The 27760-nt window shown below is 49.1% G+C and overlaps 1 protein-coding gene across 6 annotated transcripts in view; it reads right to left on the reverse strand.

Annotated features, from left to right (window-relative positions):
- Nucleotides 1-27760, reverse strand: part of CKAP5 (cytoskeleton associated protein 5) — a 722261-nt gene that overhangs the window by 627517 nt on the left and 66984 nt on the right. For all 6 annotated transcript variants that reach the window (XM_078684427.1, XM_078684424.1, XM_078684429.1 and 3 more), the window contains exons 2-3: nucleotides 15280-15372; nucleotides 14295-14485 (exon numbers count right to left, since the gene is read on the reverse strand). In XM_078684427.1, the coding sequence (XP_078540553.1) occupies nucleotides 14295-14485; nucleotides 15280-15336 (248 nt within the window). In that variant the 5' untranslated portion in view covers nucleotides 15337-15372. The remainder of the gene's footprint in view (nucleotides 1-14294; nucleotides 14486-15279; nucleotides 15373-27760) is intronic.

Raw genomic sequence — 27760 nt, forward strand, 5'->3', positions numbered from 1 at the left:
GGCGTCAGGCTTGCTCTCCTTGAGCCACGTTGAAAGGCTGCTGTGGTGCGGGTACGGGACGTACCAGCGCCCGGCTTGCTTTCCTTGAGCCGTGTTGAAAGGCTGCTGCGGGTACGGGACGTACCACAGTCCGGCTCGCACTCCAAGCCGCGTTGAAAGGCTGCTGTGGTGAGGGTACAGGACGTACCAGAGTCCGGCTCACTCTCCTCGAGCCACGTTGAAAGGCTGCTGTGGTGCGGGTACGGGACGTACCAGCGTCCGGCTCGCTCTCTTCGAGCCGCGTTGAAAGGCTGTAGTGGGTACGTACGAGGTGTCCGGCTCGAGCCACGACAAAGTCAGTTGGGCTCGATCCGGGAAAAGCAAAGCGTACCGGAGGATGGGTTGAGCCGCGACAACGTCAGCAGGGCTCTAGGTGGCAAGTGAAGCGTCCTTGGGTCGGAGTTGAGCCGCGATAAAGTCAGCTGGGCTCGATCGGGGAAAAGCGAAGCATACTATAGGATGGGTCAAGCGTGACAGCGTCAGCAGGGCTCTCCGGTTGCCGGGGATGAAGCGATCACGTACTGGTCTGGCGAACAGCGACAGTCAGCAGGGCTCTCTGGTTCCACGAAAAAAGCAACTCCCTAGCAGAAAGGGGCTGCTACTTCTAATCCTGGGCGGCTTTGAAGTCCTGTGATCTGGCTGGGGTTCTCTGGTGCCCCGGTCCCGACGGTGGGAGTTTCCTGCCAGATCGCACCTTGTTCCATTGAAGGAAGCCCGCCGGGTTTCTAGACGACCAGCGGGGAGTGGGGCCGTCCTCGTGGGAGGCAGGACATGCGATCGAAACTACTCCACCCCTCTCACTTGGGAGAGGTACTCTACCCTTAGGCGGGGGGAGACAACCTGGCCTGGTGTGTTCGGCCTACACGTTTCCTATGGCCCAAAGTACGGTGTTGTGGCTAAGAAGACAGGGGTCTTAGGAAAAGGGTGGTTTCTAAACTGGGAATTTCTACTGTTCTTCTCTACAAATATGTTTCATGAATCTTGGGGATCGGGGGAGCTATTCAGGGGTTCCTATCATCTCCCCATGTTCTGGGGGATCTGCGAAGTCAGAGGTTAGTTTATCATTAGGGTGGCCTCACACGGGCTACTGTTGAGCATGAAGGCCCCCAGCCTGAAGAAGGGGTCATACATGTGGGAGGCCCAGGGGAGAGAATGTAAGGAGACCCATGCCAAGGAGGTCAGGTCTAACACCCAACGTATTGAACAGTAATCTCGATCTGTAGGAAAGTGCCCCTTTTTGAATGATTTGCCCCCTCCCACACACACAACACACACACGCACGCACTTTTTGTCTGATAACTCATGCGCTCTGAGTGTGCCCCAAGTCCCTCCCAATTAGATTCCAGGTGCCTGGTCACCAGCGGACGAGACTACGGCAACGCACTATGCCGAAATAAACAAAAACCTCACCCGCAAGCAACAGAACATCCAGAACGCTGCCGCAAGACAGGTCCTCGACCTGCCAAGACACTGCTACATCTCCCAGCACCTGCGCACACTGCACTGGCTCCCCATCGAAGCGAGAGTCACCTTTGAGATGCTCACCCACGCACACCAGGACCGCCACGACACCGGACCAGCAAACCTGAACAGTCTACTCAAATTCACGCACCCCAAAGGACCCTACGATCAGCCCAGCTCTCCTATGCGTGGCCCCCCACACCAGAGACCAGATCGGGAGGCCACTCCTTCCTGGCAGCCAGAGCCTGGAACACCCTTCCACTTCACCTCATACAGACATCGCTCCCCATCTTCACAAAAACCTCAAAACCTGGCTCTTCGACAGACCCCCCCCCTCCTTGATAGACCAGAACCTGCACCCTCCCACTTCCAGTGCCTTGAGGTCCGTACAGGTGAGCAGTCGCGCTCAACATACTACAGATTGATCGACTGTTCTTTCCCAAAAATGTACCTTCGTTTCCACAATTGGCACACCTCTGGCCTACATGTAAGTCACTTGTAAAATGTACCACTGGTACCAAGGGCCTTGTGACCAGAGAGGGTCTTCCAAGGTTTGCAGCATGTATTGTGCCACCGTCCGAGACCCCTCACCAAACATACACCCTGCCATTTCAGACTGTTTTGGTGCAGAGAAAACTATAAAGAGGATATGGCATACTGAACGGTGACAAAACCGAGATTCTTATCTTAGGGAAGCATAAAGACCTATGGGGACCAGAACATTGGCCTAGTGAGATGGGACCCCTCCCTCAGCCTTCTTCTGTGGTCCGCAACCTCGGCTTTTTAATAGATGACAAACTCTCCATGAGACAGCAGGCCACAAAGGAGGCCGCCACCTGCTTTGCCACCTTGCGATGGCTCCAGAAAATTCTCTGGATGCTGCCTCTTGCCACCAGGAGAACCGTTGTCCAGGCGTTAGTAACATCTCGCCTGGACTACGGAAATGTCCTCTATCTTGGCGCAGATGTGGCTACCGTTAAACTTCAGGTCGTCCAGAACTCGGCAGCCCGACTTCTCTGTAATATCCCGAGGAGATCGGCCACTCAGGCTCTGCGTGACTTACATTGGCTCAGGATCTCCAACCGCATCAAATTCAAAGCCATCTGCTATCTTTTTAAAATCAAGTAGGGTTTGGCCCCAAAGTATTTACAAAGTCTGGTCCAACTGTACAAGCCTAGTCGCACACTTAGATCTTCTATTAACTGCGACTTTGTTGTTCCACGATTTAAGCTTGCTAGGATGGGGGGACGGACCTTTTCTCATCTAGGTCCCAAATACTGGAACGCGTTACCCACCTCTCTGAAAACCGAAACTAATCTATTCATTTTTAGGAAAAAACTGAAAACTTTACTTTTTTAAAAATACTCCTTTGCTGCTCTATTCTGATCTGTGGTGCTGTCTGATAGGTCTGTGTTTTCCTTCTTGAGTCTATCCCTTGCGCCGGGAAACCCACTGCGGGTAGCTGTTGCGCGATATAAGTTTAAATAAATAAAATAAATAAATACGTCTGTGCCATGCCTACCAACCACTGCCTATGGCACAGGTAAGTCACACCTCTGGCAGGCCTCACAGCCCTAAGAAAGGGTGCACTTTACCACAGGTGAGGGCACAGCTGCATGAGCAATATGCCACTACCGTGTGTGTGTGTGTGTGTGTGCCATTCACAGACTTTGTAAGTGCAGGGGAGCCCTATTGAGCACATGGGGATAGGAGTTTGTCATTAGGAGCTCCATGGTAGCTTTACTGAAAAAAAGGAGTTTTGTATCAAACGCCTCAGCATAATAAACCCATGCTGATGTCAGTGTGCAGATTTATAACCAACTGCTCTAAGAGGGCATCTTAGAGATGCCTCCTGAAAAAAACAACCAACTCCCTCATGTCTAGCTGACTGGTCTGCAGCAGCCTGTCACACAGACCTGTTTCTGAGCTCCAAAGGTGGGAGCCCTTCTCCTCTCGTGGGTCAGGGACAAAGGCTGCTAGGGTGGTGTCGCTTCACACCTACCCACCAACAGGATCATTCAGGGTGGTGAGCCTCAAATGCTGGCTCCCCTTGGATATGCTAGCCAGGGCCTCTCCAGCGAGTGGAGATCGCTGCCCCCTTGACAAAGCCCCACTTTTGGCAGAAAGGTCAGTGTGAGGAAGTGCCCTCTTCCTTGCATGGTTGCCCCCACTTTTTGCTGAATTGCTAATGTTCATTGAGTGTGCCCTGGGCTCCTGCTAATCAGTTACCCAGGGCCTATGTTCCTTCCGTAAAATTACATTGAAGCCTAAACCCGATTGGAGTCTCTGATAATTGGTGCCACAGGTACCCGGGGCACGGTGACCAGGGAAGGCCCCTAAGGGCTGCAGCACTTCTTGTGCTGCCCTTAGAGGCCCTGTATCCACACACACACACACACACACACACACACACACACACACACACACACATTGCAGATTAAGTGTATTGGTGCAGAACAAAGTGAAGAGTCGACATGGCACACATCCTGGTTTGTCATGCCCCCAAACTACTGCCCTGACATACATCAGTCACCCCTCTAGCTGGGTGCCCTATGCCAGTGGTGAGGGTCCAGGTGCATGAGCCCTTTACCCCTACAGTGCCCTAGTCCATTCATGAGCACTGTAAATTCAGTGCTGCCATTGTGTATATGGTGCTGGAGTTTGTCATTACGAACTCCACAGCACCATAATGGCTACACTGAAAACTGAGAAGTCTGGTATCGAAGTTATCAGCACATTAAATCCCACACTAGCATCAGTGTGGGTTTAATGTAAAATACACACCAGCAGGCATCTTCGAGATTCCCTCTGAAACTCGACCAACTCCTAGTGACCTAACCGAGTGGCTACTTAGGTGGACACCAACCAACATGTTTCTGGACCCCTTGGTAGAGAGCCTGCTGCTCTCGGGGGCCTGAAACATTGCACATCCTGGGACGAGGGGCCACGTCTCCTCCCCCAGGATGGGCACGGTTCACGAGAGGAAGAGCTTCAAAAGGCATGCCGCTTTTGTGAGCCTCCCCAGAACATTTGCTGCTGGGGGAGGCGAGGTGAAGCACAACTCTGAGTCCCTGCCATCTCGAGGATGGGGGGACCTAACCAACCAGGGACAGGCTCCTGCCACCCTCCCACTGGAGGGTGGCACAATAGGGAGTGTACCCACCCCAGGGAAGGGACCCATTGGTCCCTGACCTTCCCCTACCTGTAATGCCCTTAAATATAGTGTTTAGGGGGCACCCTGAACCTTGCTTCCTCAGATCTAGACGAGAAAGAAGATAAGAAGGACTAAAGAGTCGTTCAGAGCCAAGAGGACGACGCCCACTGGCCCCAGCCCTACTGGCCCTCTCGCCCTGCAAAATTCCGGTGGGTCCTGCAGCCAGCAACCACAAGAAACCCAGAGGACCTGCCTGCCTTCACTTCTAAAGACTGAATCTCCCGTGATCACCGGATTGGTACAAACTGCAGCTTCTGGCACCAGCCAGAGATCGTGAATCCAGCCCAATCTGCACCTGCCCCTAGCTCGAGTGGAAAAACATCACGAGGGGGTCACCCTGGCGATCCTGACCAGAGATCTGGCGACCCCTGACCTGCCTCAAGCCTCCAGCCGATGCCTGCAGCCTAAATCCAGAAGGGCCCCCTAACACCGACCAGGAGATGGTAAGAAGATCAGACCCCAAAAAGCAACTGGCACCCCACGGCCTTGTGTGCTCAAACAGACGGTGCCTAACCAACCTTTAACTTCCCAACTTAGCTCTCCAAGTGGTGGTCGCACCCAGAAGTCCTTAGTCTCCCTGCCTGCAGTACTTTTGCAAAACAGAGGTTCTCCATAGAAAACAGGGCACCCGACGTCAAAACAGCACTCTGCACCCTTACCCCATTTGCCCTGACCATAACCCTAGGACAGGGGTCTTCAAACTTTTGTAGGTTTAGCCCCCCCAGCTGAATTTTTTTAGATGTTGGGCCCCCCCACAACCTGACAGAAATTTCAAGCGTGTAATCGACACCAATAGGCCGTGGGAGGAGCTAGGATTGTGCCCACACAGGCGTGACGTGCGCGCCACTTGTTTTATTTGGCAGCGCGTGACCGCATGCCTTTATTTTCTTCTGAACTTGCCCCTTTTATATGTATTGCTTATTTATTAATTGTGCAAGCACGGCACGCTTTTACTATAGTGGCCTCGCACATTTTCCCCCCCTGGAGAAGCAGACCATGGCAGCCCCATGCCTTTCTTTCAAACAACAAGAACCCCCCACCCCCTTCTTTCTACAATAGCCGTCGGAACCAGAAGGAGGTCCCTCCGTGGAAACCAGCAGCTGCGAGCAGTCACATTCTGAGGTAATATTTCACTAGTAGAAATCCTTGTTGTACAAAGAGGCGTGGAGCTCTTACTACCAATGGCTTCCCCTCAGTTCAAACACATCTTCAAAGAGTTTCTGAATTTTGCTTAAATCAACAAAAAGCACATGGTAACTGGGCTAAGTCGGCGCTAACACATCTGATGTACAGAGTGGGACGAAGCGGTCTGATTTTAATGGTTTTCACACATACATATGTGCATTTACAGCCCGCAGATGATATAGACTCGATATTAAATGACAACCTCCCACCTACGTGCAATCCATACCATGAAAATAAAGGGACAGAATCCAGGCGAATTAGGCGCCTTTAGATGCTTCCTGAAATAGTTACACAACGTGCCAGAAACATCTGCTTGGAATGACTTAAATGTGCATTTTTATACAGAACATGAAATGATAGCGGTCTCCTTGATTGCCTGCCACTGCTCAACACTTACCAAGGAAGCAGTTTATATACCACGATTAGGACTATAAAATCCATTCAATTCATTATATAAAGTTGTTACACGAACAGGACATCATTTATCTGCACTACTACAAATCTGTCCGAAAAGCTTGTCGGATCAGTAATAATAAATTGCTTTGCATGAGTGCTTGCTGGGAAAAATATTTCCACTTAAAACAAAAACCCCCTCAAAGTATGAACTACTTTGAAACATCCGCATCCCACCCTCTCACTGTGTAACACTTAAACTCCAAGCAGGCAACTACCACACGCACTCACACAAACACGTTTCTTCGCACCATATGCTGGCAGCCGAGCCTTACTTCTCACAAATCAAAAAGACCGACAAGAAGAGCTAATAGCAACAATGTATTTGCAAGGAAGCAACATTCCAATGGGAATAGAGCACACAAATATTTGACAATTATGTCCACTGCTTGGCAGATGTTCAATGCATGTTTTAAAATTTTTATTCAATTATTTATACTGCTTAAAGGGCCCCTTGCGGAATTGGGTGATTTTAAATATAAGCAGCACAGTTTCATGATAGTTGGATTGTTTTGTTAAGCACAGTGAGATTGCGATTTGCCCAGAATCACAGGATGTTCAGCTTCATTGCCGAGACTCGAACTCTGGAAACTTTGTCTTTCTGGGAAGAGCTAACTCTCCCAGGAAGGGGTTAATTCATGGAGCTGAAATGCTTCAGCTGCAGTGGGAGGCAAGGGGTCTCCACTGCTAAAACCGAAAGCTTGTCTGTTTGTTTGGTTTTAGCAGAGGAGGCTCCATGCCTCCCACTGCAGCTGAAGCAGTCAGCTCTGTGAATTAACCCCCCTCCCGGGACAGTTAACATGACAAAACGGGCACCTCCTGCCCCATCGATCTCCCCTCCCTCCCCCTTAGACATACCAGAATCCTACAAGAAGAATGGAGCGACGCCGAGAACAAAGGTCAGATTTAAGTAGAGTGTGCGCCCCCCTGGGAATGTGTCGCGCCCCCCCAGGAGGGCGCGCCCCACAGATTGAAGAACACTGCCCTAGGAGGTCTGCTCCCACAACCCAGTGGCCCGCTTACCAGCAACCCCCAACCTGAGGCACCCTATCCCACATTGGATAACACTGGGCCTCAACCCTCTGCACCCAGCAGCCCTAGTGCCGCTGAGGGTGCAACAGTTCATCACTGACCCTGGGTGACCCGTGAGTCTAACCCCAGAGCCTTAACTATCACAATTGATTACTTACCTGTGAACTGTTAAACTTTTTGGAAGAAAATTTTCAACGTTAAGTGTGAAAGTTTTCAAGTGTGGAGTATTGAAATCTAAAAATATTCTTTAAAAATTGCACCAATAACCAAAACATATTTACTTACCTGTTTAAGGGAAATGCCCCAGTGCTGAATCTAGGTATCCAGCACGGATTGAGAATAGTAACGTACAATGTAATTTACCTGTAATTTACTGAAAGATCCTATGCATTTCAAGGTACTGTATTTGCCAAGTGTTGCATTATTACTATTGATATTGTTAAGCGCGCGGCTACCTCCGACGGGGGTGTCCCAGCGCTGTAGACAGCAGAACAGCAAATACCACAAGAGGGCTAGAGGATGGAAAACAGCCAAGTCTTCAAGCTGCGCCTGAACAGGGATTCCAATCCTATAAGCCGGAGACTTGGAGGTAGATTGTTCAGAGCTTGGCCGTGACCACCGCAAAAGCTCTACCCCCTTTCCCGGAGCGTTGAAAACAGGGGGGGGGGGGGGAGGGGGGGCCAGCAGGTGGAGGTGGTTGGATCTAAGTGCTCGAGATGAATGCACCAGCTTAAGGCTTTAAACTGGATGCGGGAGGATACAGGGAGCCAGCGGAGTTTCTTCAAAAGCAGGGTTATTGAGTGGCAGTAGGGGACGTTGCAAATCAGCCTAGCAGCCGCGTTCTGTATAATCTGCAACCGGTAGATGAGATAGGCTGGAGCTCCCACGTATAAGCTGTTGGAATATTCCAGGTGGGAGGTGATGAGGGCATGAATGATCGTCCTCCGAGAATCCAGGGGGAGATAAGGGAAGATTTTTTTAATCATGCGCAATTTTCCAAAGCATGCCGAGATGACTATTGATTTGGGCCTTACACAACAGTTTGTGGTCAATTAGAAAGCCCAGATTTCAGGCAGATTCAACAGGGGATGGAGGGGGGGGTTAAGATTGGACGGCCACCACACAGAGGGAAGCAGTGGTGCCCTTTGGTTGAAAAACAGCACCTCAGTTTTATCAGTATTTAACTTGAGGGTGTTACACATCATCCACGATACAATGTTAGAAAGGCAAAGTTTAAAATTGGATAGGCCGTTGTCAGAGTGATCTCTAAAATACTAACTGAATATCATCAGCGTAGGAGACCACTCTGGCCCCGCAGTCTATTACCTTAGCTAGCGATGATAGGTAAACACTAAAAAAAAAAAAAAAGGGGGGGACGAGTGCCGACCCTTGAGGGACTCCACAGCTCAGGGGTTTTTTCTCTTTAGAAACGAAGGGCCGGCACCAGATCTACAGCGTTCTTCCCGTTAAGATTGATTTTATCCAAGCAAGGGGAGTGCCTCATATCCCTAGATTATGGAGTCTGTCAAGTAAGATGGTGTGCAAGACAGTATCAAAAGCCGTGGACTGATAGAGGACCACCAACAAGGCTACCTCGCCTCTGTCCACGCACTCGCAAATAGTCTCGGTTACTTCCAACAGAGCAGTCTCCGTACTATACCCGGATCGAAATCCGGATTGTGAGTAGTGGATGAGTTCTCTGAATTCCAAGTAATCCAAGTCAGTCGTTCCGGTACAACTAGTTCCAGTATCTTGACTGGTTTAGGGAGGAGTGATACATGCAGGTAATTGCTGAATACAGCTGGGTCGGCCTCAGCCTGTTTTAAGATGGGGATCAGCATGGCCTGCTTCCATACTGTGGGAAACTGGCCTAAGCATAAGGAAGAGCTCCATATTGCGATTAGGGGGGCAGTGATAGCCGGAGCAAGGGTGGTGAGAACTGGATCTAATGGTGATCCAGATTTAGAACTGGTTCTAATGGTGACACAGATTTACACCGTCGTATTTTCAGCAGGGATGTATCCAGTAAGATTGCTTTAAAAGCACAAAGCATTTTATCATGGGGGATAATTGTATCTTGGGCAGGATTCAGACCTACTCACATCGGACTGTTTAAAGAAGGAGAAGGGGGTCGATTTTGTTATGAAAAAAATCAGACCGGCCGTCGCAAAGCTCTTGGCTGGATTTAATCGTGCTTGCAAGAGCCGGTTTAGTGAATTCCTTCACAATTTAAAACAATGATTTCAAGAGTTATCCGCAGCGTTAATTTTATTCACGAACAATTTTCATTGTAGCACGCTTGAGTATATGACATTTTTTTAACGCAGCTCTATAGGTGGCTTTGGCGAGAGGGTCATAGGCGAGTTGCCAACGGCACTCGAGCTTCTTGCAACCACTTTTGTTCACGTAATGCCTGCGAAAACCATGGGGTTGAAGGTTTAGCTTAAGCCGATGAGAGGGGTTGCAGAGGGGCAATAGCATCTATAGAAGAGAGTTGGACATTAAAATAAGCGACATCGGTGTTCAGATCGCCTGAGCTCTGCCAAATCGAATTTGCAAGTATAGGTTTGAGGGCATCACAGGTAACTTTGTACCATTTCCTACTGAGGTCTCTGGCTTTTAGTGGAAATGGCCGGTGTCAGGGAAATGGTCATGTTTTAAATGGGATTAAATAATCATCCGACCAGGTAGGGGGAAGAGGAGACGAAGTGGACAGACCTGACAGATTAGTGAATAGGAGGTCCAGGGTATGGCCCGCGTGATGGGTGGGACCCTGTAACCTCTGATCGAAGCTCATGCCTGCCAGGGTATCCACGAGAGAACTAGCCTTTCAGCATGTGGTATCATCTACATGAAGATTAAAGTCACCCAGAATAGTAAAATGCAGATGTCTCAGTGCAAGGTCTGCAATGGTCGCTAGAAGCTGCGCGAGACAGGATGGCGGTGTGCCGGGGAGGGGGGGATGTATATCAACACACCTGCTAAAATCAGGTGTGTTGCATCAGAAATGCTAAAATACGTGGCCTCAATAGGGCCAGTATTTTCCAATTTCCTGGACGTTACCTCACAGTGTGAGCGGAGGATAGCAGCGATCCCGCCTACCACTTTAGCGCCTGGGCGATTAATCCCAACTAAACGATAATCCGGGGGGATCGCCAGGCTAATATCATGATTGGATGTGTCTTTGACCCAAGTCTCGGTCTGAAACATCAGGTCCCAGGAGTGAGAGGTCAGGGAGAGCCAAATATCACCTGCGTGTCTTGGGAGGGATCGACAATTCAGCAGAAAAGCTTTGACCACTCTCTGAGCTTTAGTGAGTTGATCTTCTCTGTCCCCTACGCGAGGTCGTTCAGAGAGGGGCGAGGGACAATGAGCGATCCTTGCAATTAAAACAGCTAGTTAGCAGCCGGGATGGGTCGCAATGAGTGCTGCTGCAGCATATCCCTGTCCTAAAGGCTAATAATTGAGACCTCGACCAGCAGGCTCGTAGCAATGGGGGACCACAGGCAGCATGGCTGGCGCTGGTCGCGGACGGGCACAGGCGTGCTTGCCTTTGGCGTGCCCGCTGCGCGTAGGAAAAGGCATCCCCAATTAGTGCCTGGAGCGCTGACCCCTGACTCCACCCTCCCCAAGCCGGCAGTGTTGATTGGCTGCCCTGCCTACCCTCCACAACAATCGGGCAAGCCCTTGGTGGACCAGGGTAGGGGCGGAAGGAATGGAGGTACGGGGGAGCCCAGAGAGTGATGCAGGTAAGGAACAACAAATGTAATTTTTTTAAGTAAAAGATCAAAGTGGCAATTTAAAAGCAGCTTATAGCAGGTAGCGCAAAGTAGTTAATGCTGCGCGCGTCCACTGCGAGCAGGAAATAGCATCCCCATTCGGTGCCTGGAAAGCTGACCCCTGACTCCACCCTCCCTAAGCCGTAAGTGTTGATTGGCTGCCTGGCCTACACTCCACAACAATCGGAGCAGCCCACGGTGGACCGGGGCATCCTACTGCAAATCAAACAAAGTTAAAGTTCTATTGCATTTTCAAACATTTCTATATCCAGTGACTTATTACTGAAAAGTATTTAATGCTTAGCTGTGCCAGGCTTGCTTGGGTCTAAAAATAAAATATATTTTTATACAAATACAATCAGCCTAGTGTTCAATTGAGTGTGTGAATTCATTTGCTGACTGAGTGGGTACATCAAATGCTTAACAAGGTCCTCTGATACTGCCTTACTGCTCACCCACTCTACCACAATTGAAGAGTAAGGTTCTATCTAACTTTAACCTCTGCCTACCTCTGGGGACACTTGGACTCTATACATACACACTATACCTCATTTTGGTGTAGTATATAAAGAGCCAGTTTCCTACAGTGGCAAAATAAGTACTGCCGCCCTTAGAGGCGCTCCCTAGCCACAGTGCCCTTGGTACCTATGGTGCCTTTTAACAAGGGACGGACAGTGGTCAAACAGTGCTAATTGGGTTTTTTATCAATGCAGTTTTAGGTAAATCACATCGGCCCTGGGTACCTGGTTGGCAGAAACTCAGGGCACACTCAAAGTACAACAACAGTTTGACAAAAAGTGGGGGCATCCATGTAAAAAATGGGCACTTTCTTACAAGTGTCAATCAGGTCTCAAGCATCTAGATGCCAGGGCTGCCCATAAAAAACTTGATAAAACATTCATTAGGAAGCAATTGTAAAAACAGGGCAGGGCGTACTGGGGTAAAATGTAAATACCTCCACAATGGCAAAGGAATCCTCTTTTCGGGCCAACTGCAGTAACTGCACAGCGTAACAAAGTGCAGGGTGTCCTGCGGAGACCTATTGTCCCAGCCGCAAGGCAGCCAACTACCAGGGTGATGATGTAGCTGTTCATCAAACATATAAAAACTCAACTGTACTGTCCAAAAGTCAATGGGATGGTGGAAAGGGCTAATAGAATGATTAAAGAGGCAATTTAGTTAGAGGGGAGAGGGGTTGGCCTAACGGTAAGGCGCTCGACCTCGGACCTGGGTAACTGGTGCTATGTAAAGCGCTCTGATAACTGATTCGGTTCGGTTCTAGTTCGCGCTATATAAAACTCTGCAAACAAAAACAAAACAAACAAACCCACCCAACAGGAGGAGCCATAAAGTGAGGAATTTGATTGAAATGAAACCTAGCCAAGAGGAATCAAACGTGCCCCATGGTAACGTGCACCAGGTAATGTCCCTTGCCCTGAACTGTCCTGAACATATAGACCCTCACTAATGGCTTCAACTTTTCTGCCCCTTCATAATTTGAAAGGGCCCACTCCAAAATCAAGTCTTTAATTCCCTGTATATCACGTGGTCTCGGCGCATGAGGGGGTCAAATAGCTTCAGCTCTCCCTAGCGTCATAAGTATACACTTAATGTAGGAAATCATTAGGATTCTGGAAGCTCCATCCAGTGCCAGACAATCGGAGTATCAATCTGTTTAGCTTGCATTTCTGTCTAGTCCAGACTTTTACCCAGCAAAGTAAAGGGCGAAGGGCCACTAGGTCGGCAAGGAACCTAACTCCAAGCTCCGCTGGGCTCTCCTTCACCAGAAGAGTACGCCAGCTAATCTTGGCATCGAAAAGTACCCCATAATAGTTAAAGGCTGAAACTTTACCAATAGTGTGCTGGCCCAGCTTGAAGGTCTTGGGCCTACCATCATAACATAAGATTTCAGTATGTTAACAGCCAGGTCCAGACTGTCAACATAAGCAAGCTTATCAATGAGAATTTGCAATCCCCTAGCCTGTTAAAGGGTGAACAAAAATGGAGCAACCCTGCCGCACCCCCGTCTGTTGAGAAAGGGCCTAGTGGTGCCAGCAGTGGGTGAGGAGCATGCGGAGGTATTCATATGTAGATCTTCCCAACAGCGACACTATATTGGGTTCCACTCCTAATTCTATCGCCAAGCCCACAGTTTAACTCATTTAACCTTATCAAAAGTGTACGTAAGGTCCATGAAAGCCAAATGTCAGCTCGCTGGTCGGGCAATAGTATCCTTATCGATAGGTAAAGGTTCAAACATAGGTCAGACGTCGACTGCACTGGCATAAAACAGTACTGGACATCAGTCAGAATGACATTATTGTTGACCCTCCCATGGATCTTTACTACCGTGTCAATCAAGGAGATAGGGCGATCAACCCTGTGTTCAAGAAGGGGTACAAGGATAACCCACAATGCTATCACCGTGGAAGGCCAGGAGCGTGGCACAAAGCCACAAGCTGCAGCATTTAGTACCGGTTTCAGAAGTGGGCCCCATAACAATGTCCAGACACATCAGGTCTGGGGGATTCTATAGGGACCGGGGGCTTTATTGCTTGTAAGGGTATTCATACCTAAAATAACCTCTTCCACGGTAAAAACCATGGGCGGAAGCCCCATAACTATATCTCTGAGCCTTTCCTCCTCTGCCATCGTAACAAAGTTGTAGACCCCTGCAAAATGGTCCATCCACTTTTAAGTTATATGGGTGCAGATAGTTGGCCCTAAACCATCTGAAAGGAGGCAAGCTCATTAATTTAATTGCGCCAATATGTCTTCTTTGTGGAACCACAGAGTGAGCATTTGGAAGGAAGGCCATTTAAAAATAAAGAACACTCCAATAATTAAGAACTACTAAATTAAGTAACTTGCCCTTAAACAAGAAGTACGCTATGAGAGCCCCCTTCACATCAGAGGATAACTCCACTGTCTTGGTGGCAAAATGAGAACCAGAAAAACACACAGTCATAGAGGAAACCTACAAGGGCAGAGCTGCACAGCCCTACCATCCTACCCCCTTTAAGGCTGGGCTCTCCCTCAAGCACACATCTAGGACAACAAGCATTCTATATTACAGCACCAGGTGGGCAACTAGAAGATTTACACATACTTTCAATCACAGGGATACTCACTTTCCGGCAACGTGTGCATTCTCCACGAAGATGAGGGCCGCTTCTAGGCCCTTCAGCTGAGCCACTGCATTGGAGTCCGTCACAAACTTCTTTATCAGACTCAGGTACTTTGACCATTCTGGACTCTTCTCGTCTATTTTCTGGAAAAGCTTCACCGCCTCTTCGTATCCATTCAAGCGTGCCTTCCACACCTGAGAAACAAAACTTCATGAATGACAGGAACCATACTGCTTGCAATCAGGAAATCGACTTCAAGTGATATTAGTAACAGGTACAGGCAGCTGTTTTGTAAACCTGCACCCCATTGATTTCTGTGGGTGAATAGAGGCACAGCAACACAACCGGCTTGATGTTGTTTCCACAGTAAGCACAAAGTACTACATCTTGCTTGGTTTCAGGGAATGAGGAGATAGAGTCCGGTTCGAAATGACAGTCAAACAGTATAAAACATCCTTGTTTCAGAGCTCCCATGACAAAACAATGTCCTTTAGAGTTCCAGGAACCCAAACTATCACAAGCGGTATTGATGCAAGGTCGCAATTGTGTACCATTTTCAACACATGGAAATAAACGTAGTTAGAGGACCTGCAACGGGTGTCCCGCATAAGACTGGTCTTGGTGACATTTTGCCGGCATCAGTGTGGTGGCCTCACAAATGTCAAAACAAGTAGAGCCCCTGGGGCTGGAAAAAGGGATGTGAAATTTAAAAGGCAAAAGTGAGCAGGTGTTCGGTGCCGTGCTCTACTTTAACGTCAGACAGATACATTATTCCTCAAATGAAAGTGTGAAGGATGACTCCGTGAAGCAGGGGCCAACAAGTCTCTTCCCACATACTAATGGATTTCCAAAAATCCAGGAGGAGGACTACCCAGCGCTTAGAAAATCTTTCAAGAGGACCACAAGCACAGGAGTATACCAAAATTGTTAACAGTAAACCATCACCAAAAACTCAATGAAACTGCCACTGCAGGAGGATTTCACTGACCTTGTGCTCACATTTCTGGTCAATGGGGAGCTTCATCCATTCACTGTCGTCCCCCATCGTGAATAGGTGTGTCTTCGACTATTATTGCAAAATCTAAAAATGATAAAATGTTTTATTAAATACCAAAAGGTTCACAAGTACAAACATCAAGCACATTTGTATTCGGAGTACGATTTTCACTGCGTCGGAGGAGAATAACCGGGTTCCCCAGCTTCCAGGTGACCGCTCTAGCTGTTAGGCCTCATCCTAAGTGATTCTGCTCATCTCTGTTCTAATAAAAGAAAAACGCAGGTCTGTGTGGAGAGCATAATCGCAACGGGGCCAGGAAACTTTAAAGTTACCAAGAGCCAGGAGTGCTGCCAACAATCCTTTAGGAGATGCAAAAACATGAGCCAAGACTTCAGACGGGCAGCAACCTGAGCCCCAATCACTTAACATGTGGCATAAGAGCAGCAAAGCTTTTCCGGCCCTTAAACAAGCAGCAATACCAAGACATGAAGGTTTGTACAATAATGCTGAAGAGCCAGCTCTCCACTCCTTTAAGGGAGGATAATCAGCCACGCTACAAAAGAAATGTATTCACAGAATTAACAGCCCTTCCCCGTGTGTGGCTCTGGAGAGTGGAAAGATTACAGAAACAGAAGGGCGTTTCTCCAAATTTAAATAAACCAGTCATTTGACTGTTCATGGCCACCAGGGAAATGACCATTGGCAAACCCAATAAGCGAGGCACTGGCCTCCTGCCTTTCAGATTTGTCAAGGATTGTTTGGTTGTAGTTTTTTGCAATCTGACCCCCACCCCCCTTCGCATCCCCCCTCTGCCCCTATTGTTATGGACTGATACTTCAGACAAATTAGTTTTACGGTGTTCTCAGGTGCTTGCCCCGCCTGCCTAGACTGCCCAGGTGAGTGCTTATGGCAGGGCCATTGCCAACAGCAGATAACACAAACGTATGTAGCTAGAACCAACACAAAGGAGACTGCTGATTACGCAGCTTTATCAAGTACTTATATAGGTCAGGCAAGGACATGTTCAGGGTGGTGGTGTCGGGACATCCAATGGTGGAGCCTGCAGACACCATCATCCTCGCATATGAACATCGCATCCTTACAGGCTGTCCAGTCGGGCATGGAGGGCCAAAGCTTTGACATGGAGAACCCTACCAGACCATCTATGAAGGAGATCACACACCAGCACATTAAAGTCAACCTACTGGTCTGACGACAGTGTCAGAGGTGCTCAGAGAGGTAGTATGGTCTGTTCATGCACATGGATGCCTTGCAATGGAACAGCAGGGAGCACTAGAGCAGGAACCTAGCTAATCCGAAGTATGAGAAACATTTGCTCAAAGAGGGATTCAATATGGATTCAGAAACCGAGAGCAAGTCAACTACTATCAGCAATGTTGCAATGTGAGGCAGTGAAGAAGAGCGCTCACACAACTCTCCAAACCTGTTGCATGAACATGGCCCTGTTTAGCCTTCTCCAGGATCCATGACCCTCTGTTTTAAAGTCTCAGATAGCTTAGGCTCACATTTTCCCCAGTCAGTTGCTTACCATCTCAGCCTTTGCTTAAATCCTCATTTATTTCCACAACTAAAAGTGCAAGTACCTGCATCGATTTCAACTGAAACATCAATCCCTCACCCTGGACCTGCAGCATCACCAAAGGGCTCAAGGGCTTGACATATGTAATCCAACTCCTACAGCTGATTGGATGCACAGAGCTACGATTTAAACCTGTGGCCAGTAGGATGCCAAGTAAAGAGTTAACCCTAATTTGATATAGGGTGGAACTGGAAGATGCGATTATGGCACTTAACTAGTGTAAAGTATTGAAAAATTCTAGCATCAATTCTAACCATCGGGAGGCAGGCAACAATGTTTTCATTCTATAACATCAAGAGTCCATTCAACAGGTTATATTTCAAGAACATCTCTTTTCAGGGAGAAAAAAAAAAATCAAAGAGATTTTGAATACTTTGCCTTTGAGGTCACCTGCTCATAAAGACTACCCATTTGTTCAATAAACCATTACCGTGGACTATAGACATCCACTTAAAAGTATCAACGTTTACACCATCAGGTGTTATGAAAACTCTAGCATTGAAAATGTATTTTCTTAGGACCCATTTAAACGGAAACTGCATTTATATGGTGAAAAACAACCAAACCGAAAAGTCCAGCAAACTTCAGGCATGCAATGGAGTGTTTTCTGTAAAGAGCTACCCATCTTAATGAGCGCGGACACCTAACAAAGCAGTGATTCACAACGCCACACAGCAACATCAACATGATTCCGAAGGACTGCATGGATTTTGATGCAATGGGCAAGGTACCAGAAAAAGGGATGCCTGTATTTAATCCATTACACCTCAATTTACCCAACCAGGAGTCTACAAACTTTTCTGTAGTGAGATGTAATTCTGATCAGTGAAAATGATTGTGAAATACTGAAGGCTAAATGACTCACGCATTGTTACCAGACACCCTCACGCCCAGCATTACTGGACTTTAAGGCTAATGTCCAAAGAGACAGAAACTATGGTTTGAAGTAAAAATAAAATAAAAAAAAAACACTGACTAGGGACACTAGGACAGAGCTTCTAGGCCTGAGCCCTAAGGTACCCCAATATGGGCCTAGGTAGCTGCACGACTTTTTACCTACATTCGTCCTACCTTACTCTATACAATGGTTCTGGCGCTGACCTTTTACCTAGTTATGTGCCGCATAAACGTCACGTGGTTTTCTTTGAAAACGAACCTAATTTATTATTGCAGGAGGATTCTTAGTATCGTATCTTAATCCCCTGCATAGGACATGCACAGCCGGATTACCATCGCTTGAATAATAACTCTGTCCAAAAGTCACCACTATCGTCATCCTTGAACGACACACACAGTACCAGGACACATCCAAGTAGAACCCCCTGAAGGTAACTTTTGGGTATATAAGAAACATCTTCAATGTGCAACCAGAGGAGAAGCTTTCAAGCGGACACTGGAACAGGAGGTCCCAGCCTGCAGATGCTCCAGCACGCAGTGGTTGGACATCCCTTCTGGGGTGTCCAGCACGAGACCAAGAGGTAATCTGGTTGGCTGTTTTCCAGGCTTTACATCTACATATATGCTAGGTAAACTTCAGAATGCTTAGGTACAATTAGACAGGGTTTGCATTGTAGGAATGCCCTTGATTACTGCCATGTATTGATATGCACTATATATTCACTATTCTAGTACCATGGAAGAATTCTACCTTTGGTTTACTCTGTTGGTGCTTGTGTAATATTATACATCGGTTTGTCTAATGGTTATCGCAGCACATATTTTTTTATACTAGAATGACCGTGTTTTAATAAATGCTTATTGAAGACATCCCCTTCATTTATTCCGTGTATCTCTGAGACTAAGTGAGTACGATTTACTGAGCAAAAAGTACTGTACTGTTTCCACGATCCTTGGAGGATCAAGGGTGGTCATGTTCGATAGTTGTCAAGACTATTTACTCCTTGGTAAGGTTAGGGGGCGTATTGTGGCACTGTGAGCTAGCTGGTTTAAGTCTAAAGGCTAACATATCCTTCAGGATTGTCTAGATTCAATCTGGACACCAATCCCCAAGTTTGTTATCTAAATGCACAGATACTATGTATTAGTAGGAACTACACGAGATGGCGTCACCAACGTTGTTTTGGTTCTTATTTTAACAGTCAAATCATCAGAGTAGTTCAGTTGTGCAATCAGAGATACTTACTCACATATACCCATAGACGTCTGTGGTGGAAAGGGGAAATCTGCAGCAGCAGGGTAGGTATATCCTTTGTATTAGCTGTAGGTTTGTTCAAGCTTGAAGGATCATAATTCCGTACATTGTGTATTAACCTTCTCTTTTTCATAAATACTTCCTCACACAATGTCTCAGATTGGAGACGCTGGTACGAGTGGTGCTGGTGCAGAGAAAGCAGAGCTTGAAGGAGCTCTTATTTCAGAGAATTGCAGGAATGCACTTACTATGAAATTAGCAGACTATGGCGTCTCATCATTAGGTGAGACCGTAATGTTTAAGATTGATTCACATGAAGCATACAGGACAGGCTTGTTCTAGTCGTGGGTTAAATTCCCACCTGCCGATGCATGCACACAAACGTTTCATTCTTATACTCCAGATGAAATACCAGAAGAATACTCTCCAACGAGGGCATAGAAGTCCCGTTGACTTACAAAGAACAAATTTGTTTTAAAGAAGCCCTCCCCCATACCACAGTGAAGGTGAGAGACTGTCGGCTCAGCAGAGACTGAGCGACTTGGCCATTCCCAGCTGCTTACACACCACATCAAGAGATCGATACATTACCAACAGCAGACCTACGTCCACTTGACAAATAGCTAATTAAATTAAACAAAAATCTTACACAGTTTGTGATGCGTACACTTACAATTCAACCTATAAGGATCACTTCTGCGGGTCAGTTGCAGGGGCAGGCAACGAAAATCACCCCACAAGTGCTGATTGTGATTATGGGAATAATGCCCCGTAAACGTGAGCAAATGCCATTCTGGATAGCACAGAAAACTATACAGTTTGAGGCAGTCTTTCCACACACAGGCCCACAATAAAAAACAGAACACCGACACTTTGCTTGCCAATGGGGATAGCTCCCCCAATAGACAATTGTACCACTTGGGGTACAGTTTTTTCTGCTGCTTAGATCATAACGCATCGTACTTCAATAGCAGACACACCAGAAGTACTGAAACAAATACAGAAGGAGTACCGGCAGAATCTGCCCTGGACTTTGGTAAGAAATTAAAAGCAAATGTTGCCCAGGTATCAACAATTATGTGAGCCAACATAAAAGGAGAGGCAGGGGCGGTAGCTATATATGTCAATGCCTGAGGGAATGCACTCCTGCACAACAGGAACATCACTTACCTTAAATTATCGAAGAGATCCATGCTTCACTGGGTAGGGATAATTTGGGAGCTAGACCAGAGAAACCACAATAGGTAATCCTGAGAAAGCTCATAGCAAGCACCCAATTCTACTAAAAAGTAATGGGGTAATAAATCATAAAAAAACAAACCGAAAGGATAATAATCACAGAGTGAGTCTCCTCAACGGGAGCCCTCTGATAGAAAATATAAACGTAGGAACAGTGATATTAAAAAACCTGACCGGTTACATTATCTTAAAAGATAAACCAAAAAGTAAACCACAATTTAATAAGAAGAAAGTAGCTGGCCTTAAAACAAATGCCCAGGCTACTGAGGCCTCAATTGCAAAACCGGGAATCGGCTTTGACTATGCTAGACAGTGAAGCAGAAGTAACAATAGCGCGTCAGACACTGATGGAACTACAGGTGACAGCAGCGTTGGATGAGTATATCACAATGGAAACATCTGATACAAGGTTAAGCGTTCCACATCAGTTCTACGAAAGAACATCCAAAAGGAGGGGGGACACAACCAGTAAAGTGAAGCGTCTCTTTTGGGAGAACCTGACTTTTGGATACGATTTCCTATTGGCTGAAACAGATTGGCCGTCTGAGTTAGTCCTGGATTGCCCAAAGGGGGAAGAGGTAATTTTATCATCTTTCTCCAACCTCGTTCTAGAATCACTAATACACACAACAGCAAGAGCTCTAGTTCCTGCAAATATGCAGTGTGGGTTGGTGAGTCACCTCAATTGAAATCCCAGTAAAAACTTCTACTAAACCACAGAGGCAATACCCAATAAAACATGACACAAAGAAACCGGTCAGGGAGATCATGGATCAACTTTAATACCAAGGTGTGTTTGAGAATTGCACCTCTTCCATGAATAATCCTTTCTTTTTCGTAATGAAACCCGACAATTCATACCATCTAGTTTTAGACTACAGGCATTTGAACGCTTGCACAAAAACATTTGCAGTGCAGAATGCCCCATTGTGAGAAAGTGCCATCTTTCTTGGAAGGTATGCCCCCACTTTTTGCTGAATTGCTGATGTACTTTCAGTGTGCCCAGGGGTCCTGCCAATCAGGTACCCAGAGCCTGGGTTCCTTCCCTAAAACTGTATTGAAGCCTAAACCCAACTGACATCTATGGCCACATGTCAGCCCCTGGTAAATGGTACCCTGGGTACCCAGGGCACTGTGACCAGAGAAGGCTCTTAAGGGCTGCAGGACTTATTGTGCCACCCTTAGAGGCCCTGTACCCTGACACACACACACACACACACACACACACACACACACACACACACACACCACACACACACACACACCACCTTTGCAGGCTGAGTGTCTTGATGCAGAACAAAACAGTCGATATGGCACATATCCCTGTGTGCCACGCCCACAAACACACTGCCCTGGCATACCTCAGTCCCCCTCCAACTGGAGAGTGGCAGGATAAGGTGTGTACTCACCCGAAGAAAGGGACCATTGGTCCCTGACCTTTCCCTACCTGCAACGCGCCTAAATTTAGTATTTAGGGGCACTATGAACCTTCCTTCCTCAGATTCCGAAACAAGAACAGCCGTGCAGCTGCTAACAAGAGGACGACACCAACTGACTTGGCCCCAGCCCTACAGGCCTGTTGACGAGCACCTGCTAAATCCCGGCGTCTCTTGTCAGCAACCTCAAAAACCCTGGAGAATCTGACTGCCTTGCTCATCCAAACTCTGGGACTCCCACGAGCAGTGGTTCTGCTCAAACAGCAATAACCCCTGGTGCCAGCCAGGAACCGCAAACCCAGCACACTCTGTTCACTCAGGCACAGGCCAGGCTCTGCGGGGGCAAAGACCACAAGGACAACCCCTCCGGGGACTGACCACAAATCCAGCACTCAAGGACCCTCCTCGACGCTTCGGACGCCGCCTGCAGCCTCACAACCAGGGACCCCTCCAACCACGATCAACAGAGCGTAAGATTTCCGACACCAAAAGACACCCCTACACCCGGCACCCTGCGGGCCCCCTGTGCCCAATTATTGGGTGCCTACTAACTTACAGCTTCCCAAATTACCTCTCAAAGTGGTGGTCGCACCTGAAGAGTCTCCATCCCCAAGCTTGCAGCCTTTGTTTGTCTTGCAGCTTTCCCATTGAAATACATTGGGCGCCCGACGGCCCAAAAGCACCCTGCACCCAGCTGCCAGAGTGCCACTGGAAGTGCAGCATTCTATCCTACTTCCCTACTTGCCCAGTGTAAGTGACCAGGATCTTCGCTCCCACGGCCGCGTGGTCTGCCTGCTAGCAGCCACCAACCAAAGGCCGCCTGCCCGCCATAGGCCAACATTGGGACTACCCCCTCTGAACCCGGCTGCCCCTGTGCCGCTGAGGGTGTAACAACTGTACCTACCTGACCCTAAGAGACCCCTGAGTCTTACCCCAGAACCGTAAATCTGCCAGTCGAGTACTTACCTGAAAGCAGATTAACTCACATTTTCTCAGTAGGGTAACATTGACTGGTTTCGCTTGAAAATTCTTCTAAGTGGTGAGTTTTGAAACTTTGAAATATTCGTTAAAAACCATCCGATTAACGAAAACGAAATTACTCACCTGTGAACAGGAGAGATCCCAGTGCTGAATCTTTGTGCCCAGCACTGACCTTAAAAAGTAATTACAACTGATTTTCCGATCCCCTGATTTTCCTCCATAGGAGAACATTGCCTGGTTTTTACCACAAATTCTTCTAAGTGTCGATTTTTTAAACATACAAATGTTCCTTAAAAATTGCCTGTGTGGCTTGGTGGCAACCAAGATGGCCGCATAACATCGCGGCGCTGCTGGGGGCGAACCGAAGGCCCCAAAAATCCTGCACACATCCAGCCGTTTCATCGACTTAAAAGCTAGATTCCGCCGGTGGAGGCGACCCAGGGTCGGGGGGAGTTGTTCCGGTCCCTCTCTGACAACAGTCGGCACCGCCCGACGGTGAGGAGTCCCCCGAGGCCTACACGGGAGGAGTGATGGGGAGCACCGGCCTTGCGTGGCAGAGCGGGCCGGGTGCAGCGAGGGCGCGTCGGCGCCGTACAGCAGGGAGCGCGGAAGGCCGGGGGCATGGAGAAGCGGGCCCGTCTTGTCTGCAGCCCCTCCCGGCAATACTGCTTAGAGCCTTCTGGCAGAGGCCAGCCACGAGCCTCGCACATCGGAGGGGCAGAGGGCCCAGGAGGACGGGTCTCAGACCCACGTGGTGGCGGGAAGAGGCAGCCAGAGTCCAACGGGAGCAGAGGCGAGCAAGGGGCGCGTCGGCGCCGGACATTGAGGAGCGCGGAGGCCCGCGGACGGGGAGAAGTGGGCACATCTGGACAGCAGCCCCTCCCAGAGACATTGCTTTGAGCCTTCATCGCACACATCGGAAGGGCAAAGGGCCCAGGGGGAAAGGTCTTTGATCCACGTGGCGGCAGGAAGAGGCAGCCCGAGTCAAACAGGAGTGGAGGTGAGCAAGGGGTCTGAAGAGCACAGGATCCAGACGAGACTGGTGGCTGCTGAAGCGTGGCTGTGGACCCCAATCCAGGGGGTGAGACGTGTAGTCTGCGGGGGGGCCCCCCCAACAGCGACGGCTCCCGGGGGTGGTCAGACCCCGGGACGGAAGGCACCACATACCGACGCACTGCAGGCCCCCAGCAGGAGATCCAGGGGGTGAGCATCGCAGGCGTGCTGGGAGGGAGTGGGGGGGGGCGCCCTCGCGCTCTGGAGTAGGCAGAGGTCTGAGCTTCAGTGACCGATGCAAGGTGCCCTCACAGACAGGCAGTCCAGTCGAGAGAGAGTCAAGGCAGTATATACGCAGGAGCCTGTCAGGATAGGGGTGAACGGCGCCAGGAGCACGCGGTCAGAGTAGTGGCGGGGTGTCCGTGGAAAGTGGTGCGTTCTTTCCGTTGCCTTGTGCGCATTCTCTAGGACAGCCATGAAGCCCAAAAAATCCACCACCACACATACCAACACAATGGACAATTTTACAGCCTCGGCCAGGGGAGGGGGCGGGAGAGGCAACTTGACCGGTGCGGCAGAACACTCCCAGACCTCCATCTTGCAGGCCATACAAACTCTGGGCACCACGTTGGAGACCAAGATAGACAAAGTGACAATTGAGATGGCGCTGCAACAGGCAGACCTAAATAAAACATCAGAGAAGGCCACTCAGAACGCCGCGGACATTGTGGAGCTTCAGCGCACCACCAAGCTGTTGCAACAGCAGGTCCAGCACCTGACCCACCAACAGAAGCAAGCAAGTTCAAGTTCAGGCATTTATAAAGCGCACTACTCACCCAGAGGGTCTCAAGGCGCTAGAGGGAGGGGTTCACTGTTTATCGAATAGCCATGTTTTCAGTTCTTTTCTGAAGGAGATGTGGTTCTGAGTAAGGCGGAGGTGGGTGGGGAGTGAGTTCCAGGTCTTGGCAGCCAGGAAGGAGAAGGATCTGCCACCCATGGTGGTTTTTCGGATGCGCGGGACAGCGGCGAGGGCTTGATTGGATGATCTTAGTTGGCGGGTGGGATAGTAGAAGGACAGTCGGGTGTTGAGGCATTCGGGTCCTAGATTATAAAGGGCCTTGTGTGCGTGGGTAAGAAGGCGGAAAGTAATTCTTTTGTTGACGGGAAGCCAGTGGAGGTTTTTTAAGTGACCGGTGATGTGCTCTTGGCGCGGGATGTCTCGCTGATGCGTTTTGGATGCGCTGGAGCTTTTTCTGCAATTTTGTTGTAATTCCGGCGTAGAGTGTGTTGCCATAGTCCAGTCGACTCGTGACCAGTGCATGAGTGACAGTCTTTCTTGTTTCGAGGGGGATCCAGCGGAAGATCTTTTTGAGAATGCGAAGGACGTTGAAGCAGGACGATACGGCGTTGACTTGTCTCGACATTGAGAGAGAGGAGTCTAGAATGAAGCCAAGGTTACGTGCATGGTCTGTGGGTGTGGGCGCTGATCCCAAAGCGGAAGGCCACCAGGAGTCGTCCCAAGCTGAGGGGGAGGATCCTAGGATGAGCACCTCCGTTTTGTCTGAGTTGAGTTTTAAGCGGCTCTGTTTCATCCATTCGGCTACTTCTTTCATACCTTCGTGAAGGTTGTTTTTGGCGGTGTTGGGGTCTTTGGTGAGGGAAAGGATTAGCTGGGTGTCGTCGGCGTAGGAGATGATGTTGAGGTTGTGTCGACGTGCGATGGAGGCGAGGGGACTCATGTAGACGTTGAAGAGGGTGGGACTGAGTGAGGAGCCTTGAGGTACGCCGCAGATGACTTCGGTGGGCTCTGAGTAGAAAGGGGGGAGTCGGACTCTCTGGGTTCTCCCGGCTAGGAACGAGATGATCCAGTCCAAGGCTTTTCCTTGTATGCCGATGTTGAGGCGTTGTATGAGGGTGTTGTGACAGACAGTGTCGAAGGCGGCGGAGAGGTCGAGTAGAATGAGGGCCACTGTTTCACCGTTGTCCAGGAGTGCTCGGATGTCGTCAGTCGCCGCAATGAGGGCGGTTTCGGTGCTGTGTTTGGCTCGAAAGCCGTTCTGTGAGGGATCCAGGGAGTTGTTGGATTCAAGGAAGGCTGCGAGTTGGCTATTGACGGCTTTCTCGATGACTTTGGCCGGGAAAGGGAGGAGGGAAATGGGTCGGTAGTTTTTCAGTTCTGAGGGGTCTGCTGTTGGTTTTTTCAGAAGGGCGCTGAGTTCGGCGTGTTTCCATATTTCTGGAAAGGTGGCGGAGTTGAAGGAGCAGTTGATGACATCACAGAGTTGGGGAGCGATGATGGAGTCGGCTTTGTTGAAGATGTAGTGGGGACAGGGGTCAGAAGGTGAGCCAGAGTGGATTGAGTTCATGAGGCGAATGGTGTCTTCAATGGTGATTGGGTTCCAGGAGTTGAGGTTGTTAGTTGGAGGGGTGGGATCTGAAGGGGGTGGAGTGAGTTGGTCATTGGGAGTATTCTTGAAGCTGTTGTGGATGTCGGCAATTTTGTTGTAGAAGGAGGATAGCGCATCGCAGAGGTCTTGGGAGTTAGTGATGTCGTTGGATGCTGCGGGAGGGTTGGTGAATTCTTTGACGATATTGAAGAGTTCCTTGCTGTTATGAGCATTGTTGTCGAGACGGTCCTTAAATGCTGATTTCTTGGCGGATCGAATCAGTTGGTGGTGCTTGCGGGTGGCTGTCTTGAGGGAGGCCATGTTGTCTGAGGTTGGTTCTTTTCTCCAATTCTTCTCCAGGGTGCGGCGTGTCTTCTTAGATTTTTTAAGGTCATCATTGAACCAGGGAGCCTTTTTGCTGGATGATTTCAACTGGTGTTTTTTCAGGGGTGCTAGTTCGTCCGCACTGTGAGTAATCCATTGCCTGAGGTTGGTGGCCGCTTGGTCTGGGTCCGTTGCTGGGGTGGGAGTGTTTTGGCTGAGTGATGTGAGGAGTTGGTCGGTGGTGATTTTGTTCCATTTTCTTCGGGGAATGGGTTGTGGACGGTTGTGGGTCAGGGTTGTTTTGTAGCTGAAGTGAACACAGCTGTGATCCGTCCAGTGGAGAGCTGTAGTGTGATCGAAGGAGATGTGCTTGCTGGAGGTGAAGATAGGGTCGAGCGTGTGTCCGGCTATGTGAGTGGGGGTGTCAACAAGTTGTTTGAGTCCGAGATTGGACAGGTTGTCCAGAAGGGTGGTGGTATTGTTGTCGAGAATGTTGTCAAGGTGGTAGTTGAGGTCTCCTAGAAGAATGTAGTTCTCGGAGGCGAGGGCGTGCGGGCTGACGAAGTCAGTGATGTCGTCGCTGAATTGAGATCGGGTGCCTGGGGGCCTGTAAATGAGGGTGCCTCTAAGGGTGGTCCTAGGGTCGGTGTGGATCTGAAAGTGGAGGTGTTCGCAGCGGCCAGACTGGAGGACCAGGAAGAAGGGCCCGTAGAAATAATATACGGGTGGTGGGAGTTCCGGAGAAAATGGAAGGGCCGAGTGTTGATCTGTTCCTGGAGGACCTTATTTTAAATCATCTCAAGCCCAAACAACTCTCAAAGTTTTTCGTCATTGAGCGGGCACACCGGGCGCCGATTCCTCCGCCTCGTCCCGGAGCTCCCCCGCGAACGGTAATCACCCAGATCCTTAATTATAGGGACCAGGATGCCATTTTGCAAGAGGCCCGCCAACATGGAGACCTTCGGATTGACAACGCCACTATTAGATTCTTTCCCGACTTTACCCTTAAGGTCCAACAGGAGCGCCGCTCGTTTGAGTCAAGAAAGAGCTTCGCGATCGTGGCATTAAATATTAAATATTAAATATATGATGTTCTTCCCGGCACGTCTCAAGCTTCTCCTGGAGGAGGTCCACGCCTAGCTGGAGGAGAACGTGAAGCAATCAGGTGGCCCAAGGCCAGGAGACAGGTAGAGGAACACGGTCGCCCAGTCTCAGACTTCTTCTAGGGCTCAACGGGGAGGGAGTGTCGGATGCAAGGCAGTCCTCGAACGCCTGGTAGGACCAGGGCGCGGAGCATGTCTGCCTCACCGGACATTGGATGAAGCTGCAGCGAGCGTCCTGGTGTGCAGGGTCCAGATGG

The sequence above is a fragment of the Lissotriton helveticus genome, chromosome 3_2 (genome assembly GCF_964261635.1).
Source record: "Lissotriton helveticus chromosome 3_2, aLisHel1.1, whole genome shotgun sequence".
Lineage (NCBI taxonomy): Eukaryota > Metazoa > Chordata > Amphibia > Caudata > Salamandridae > Lissotriton > Lissotriton helveticus.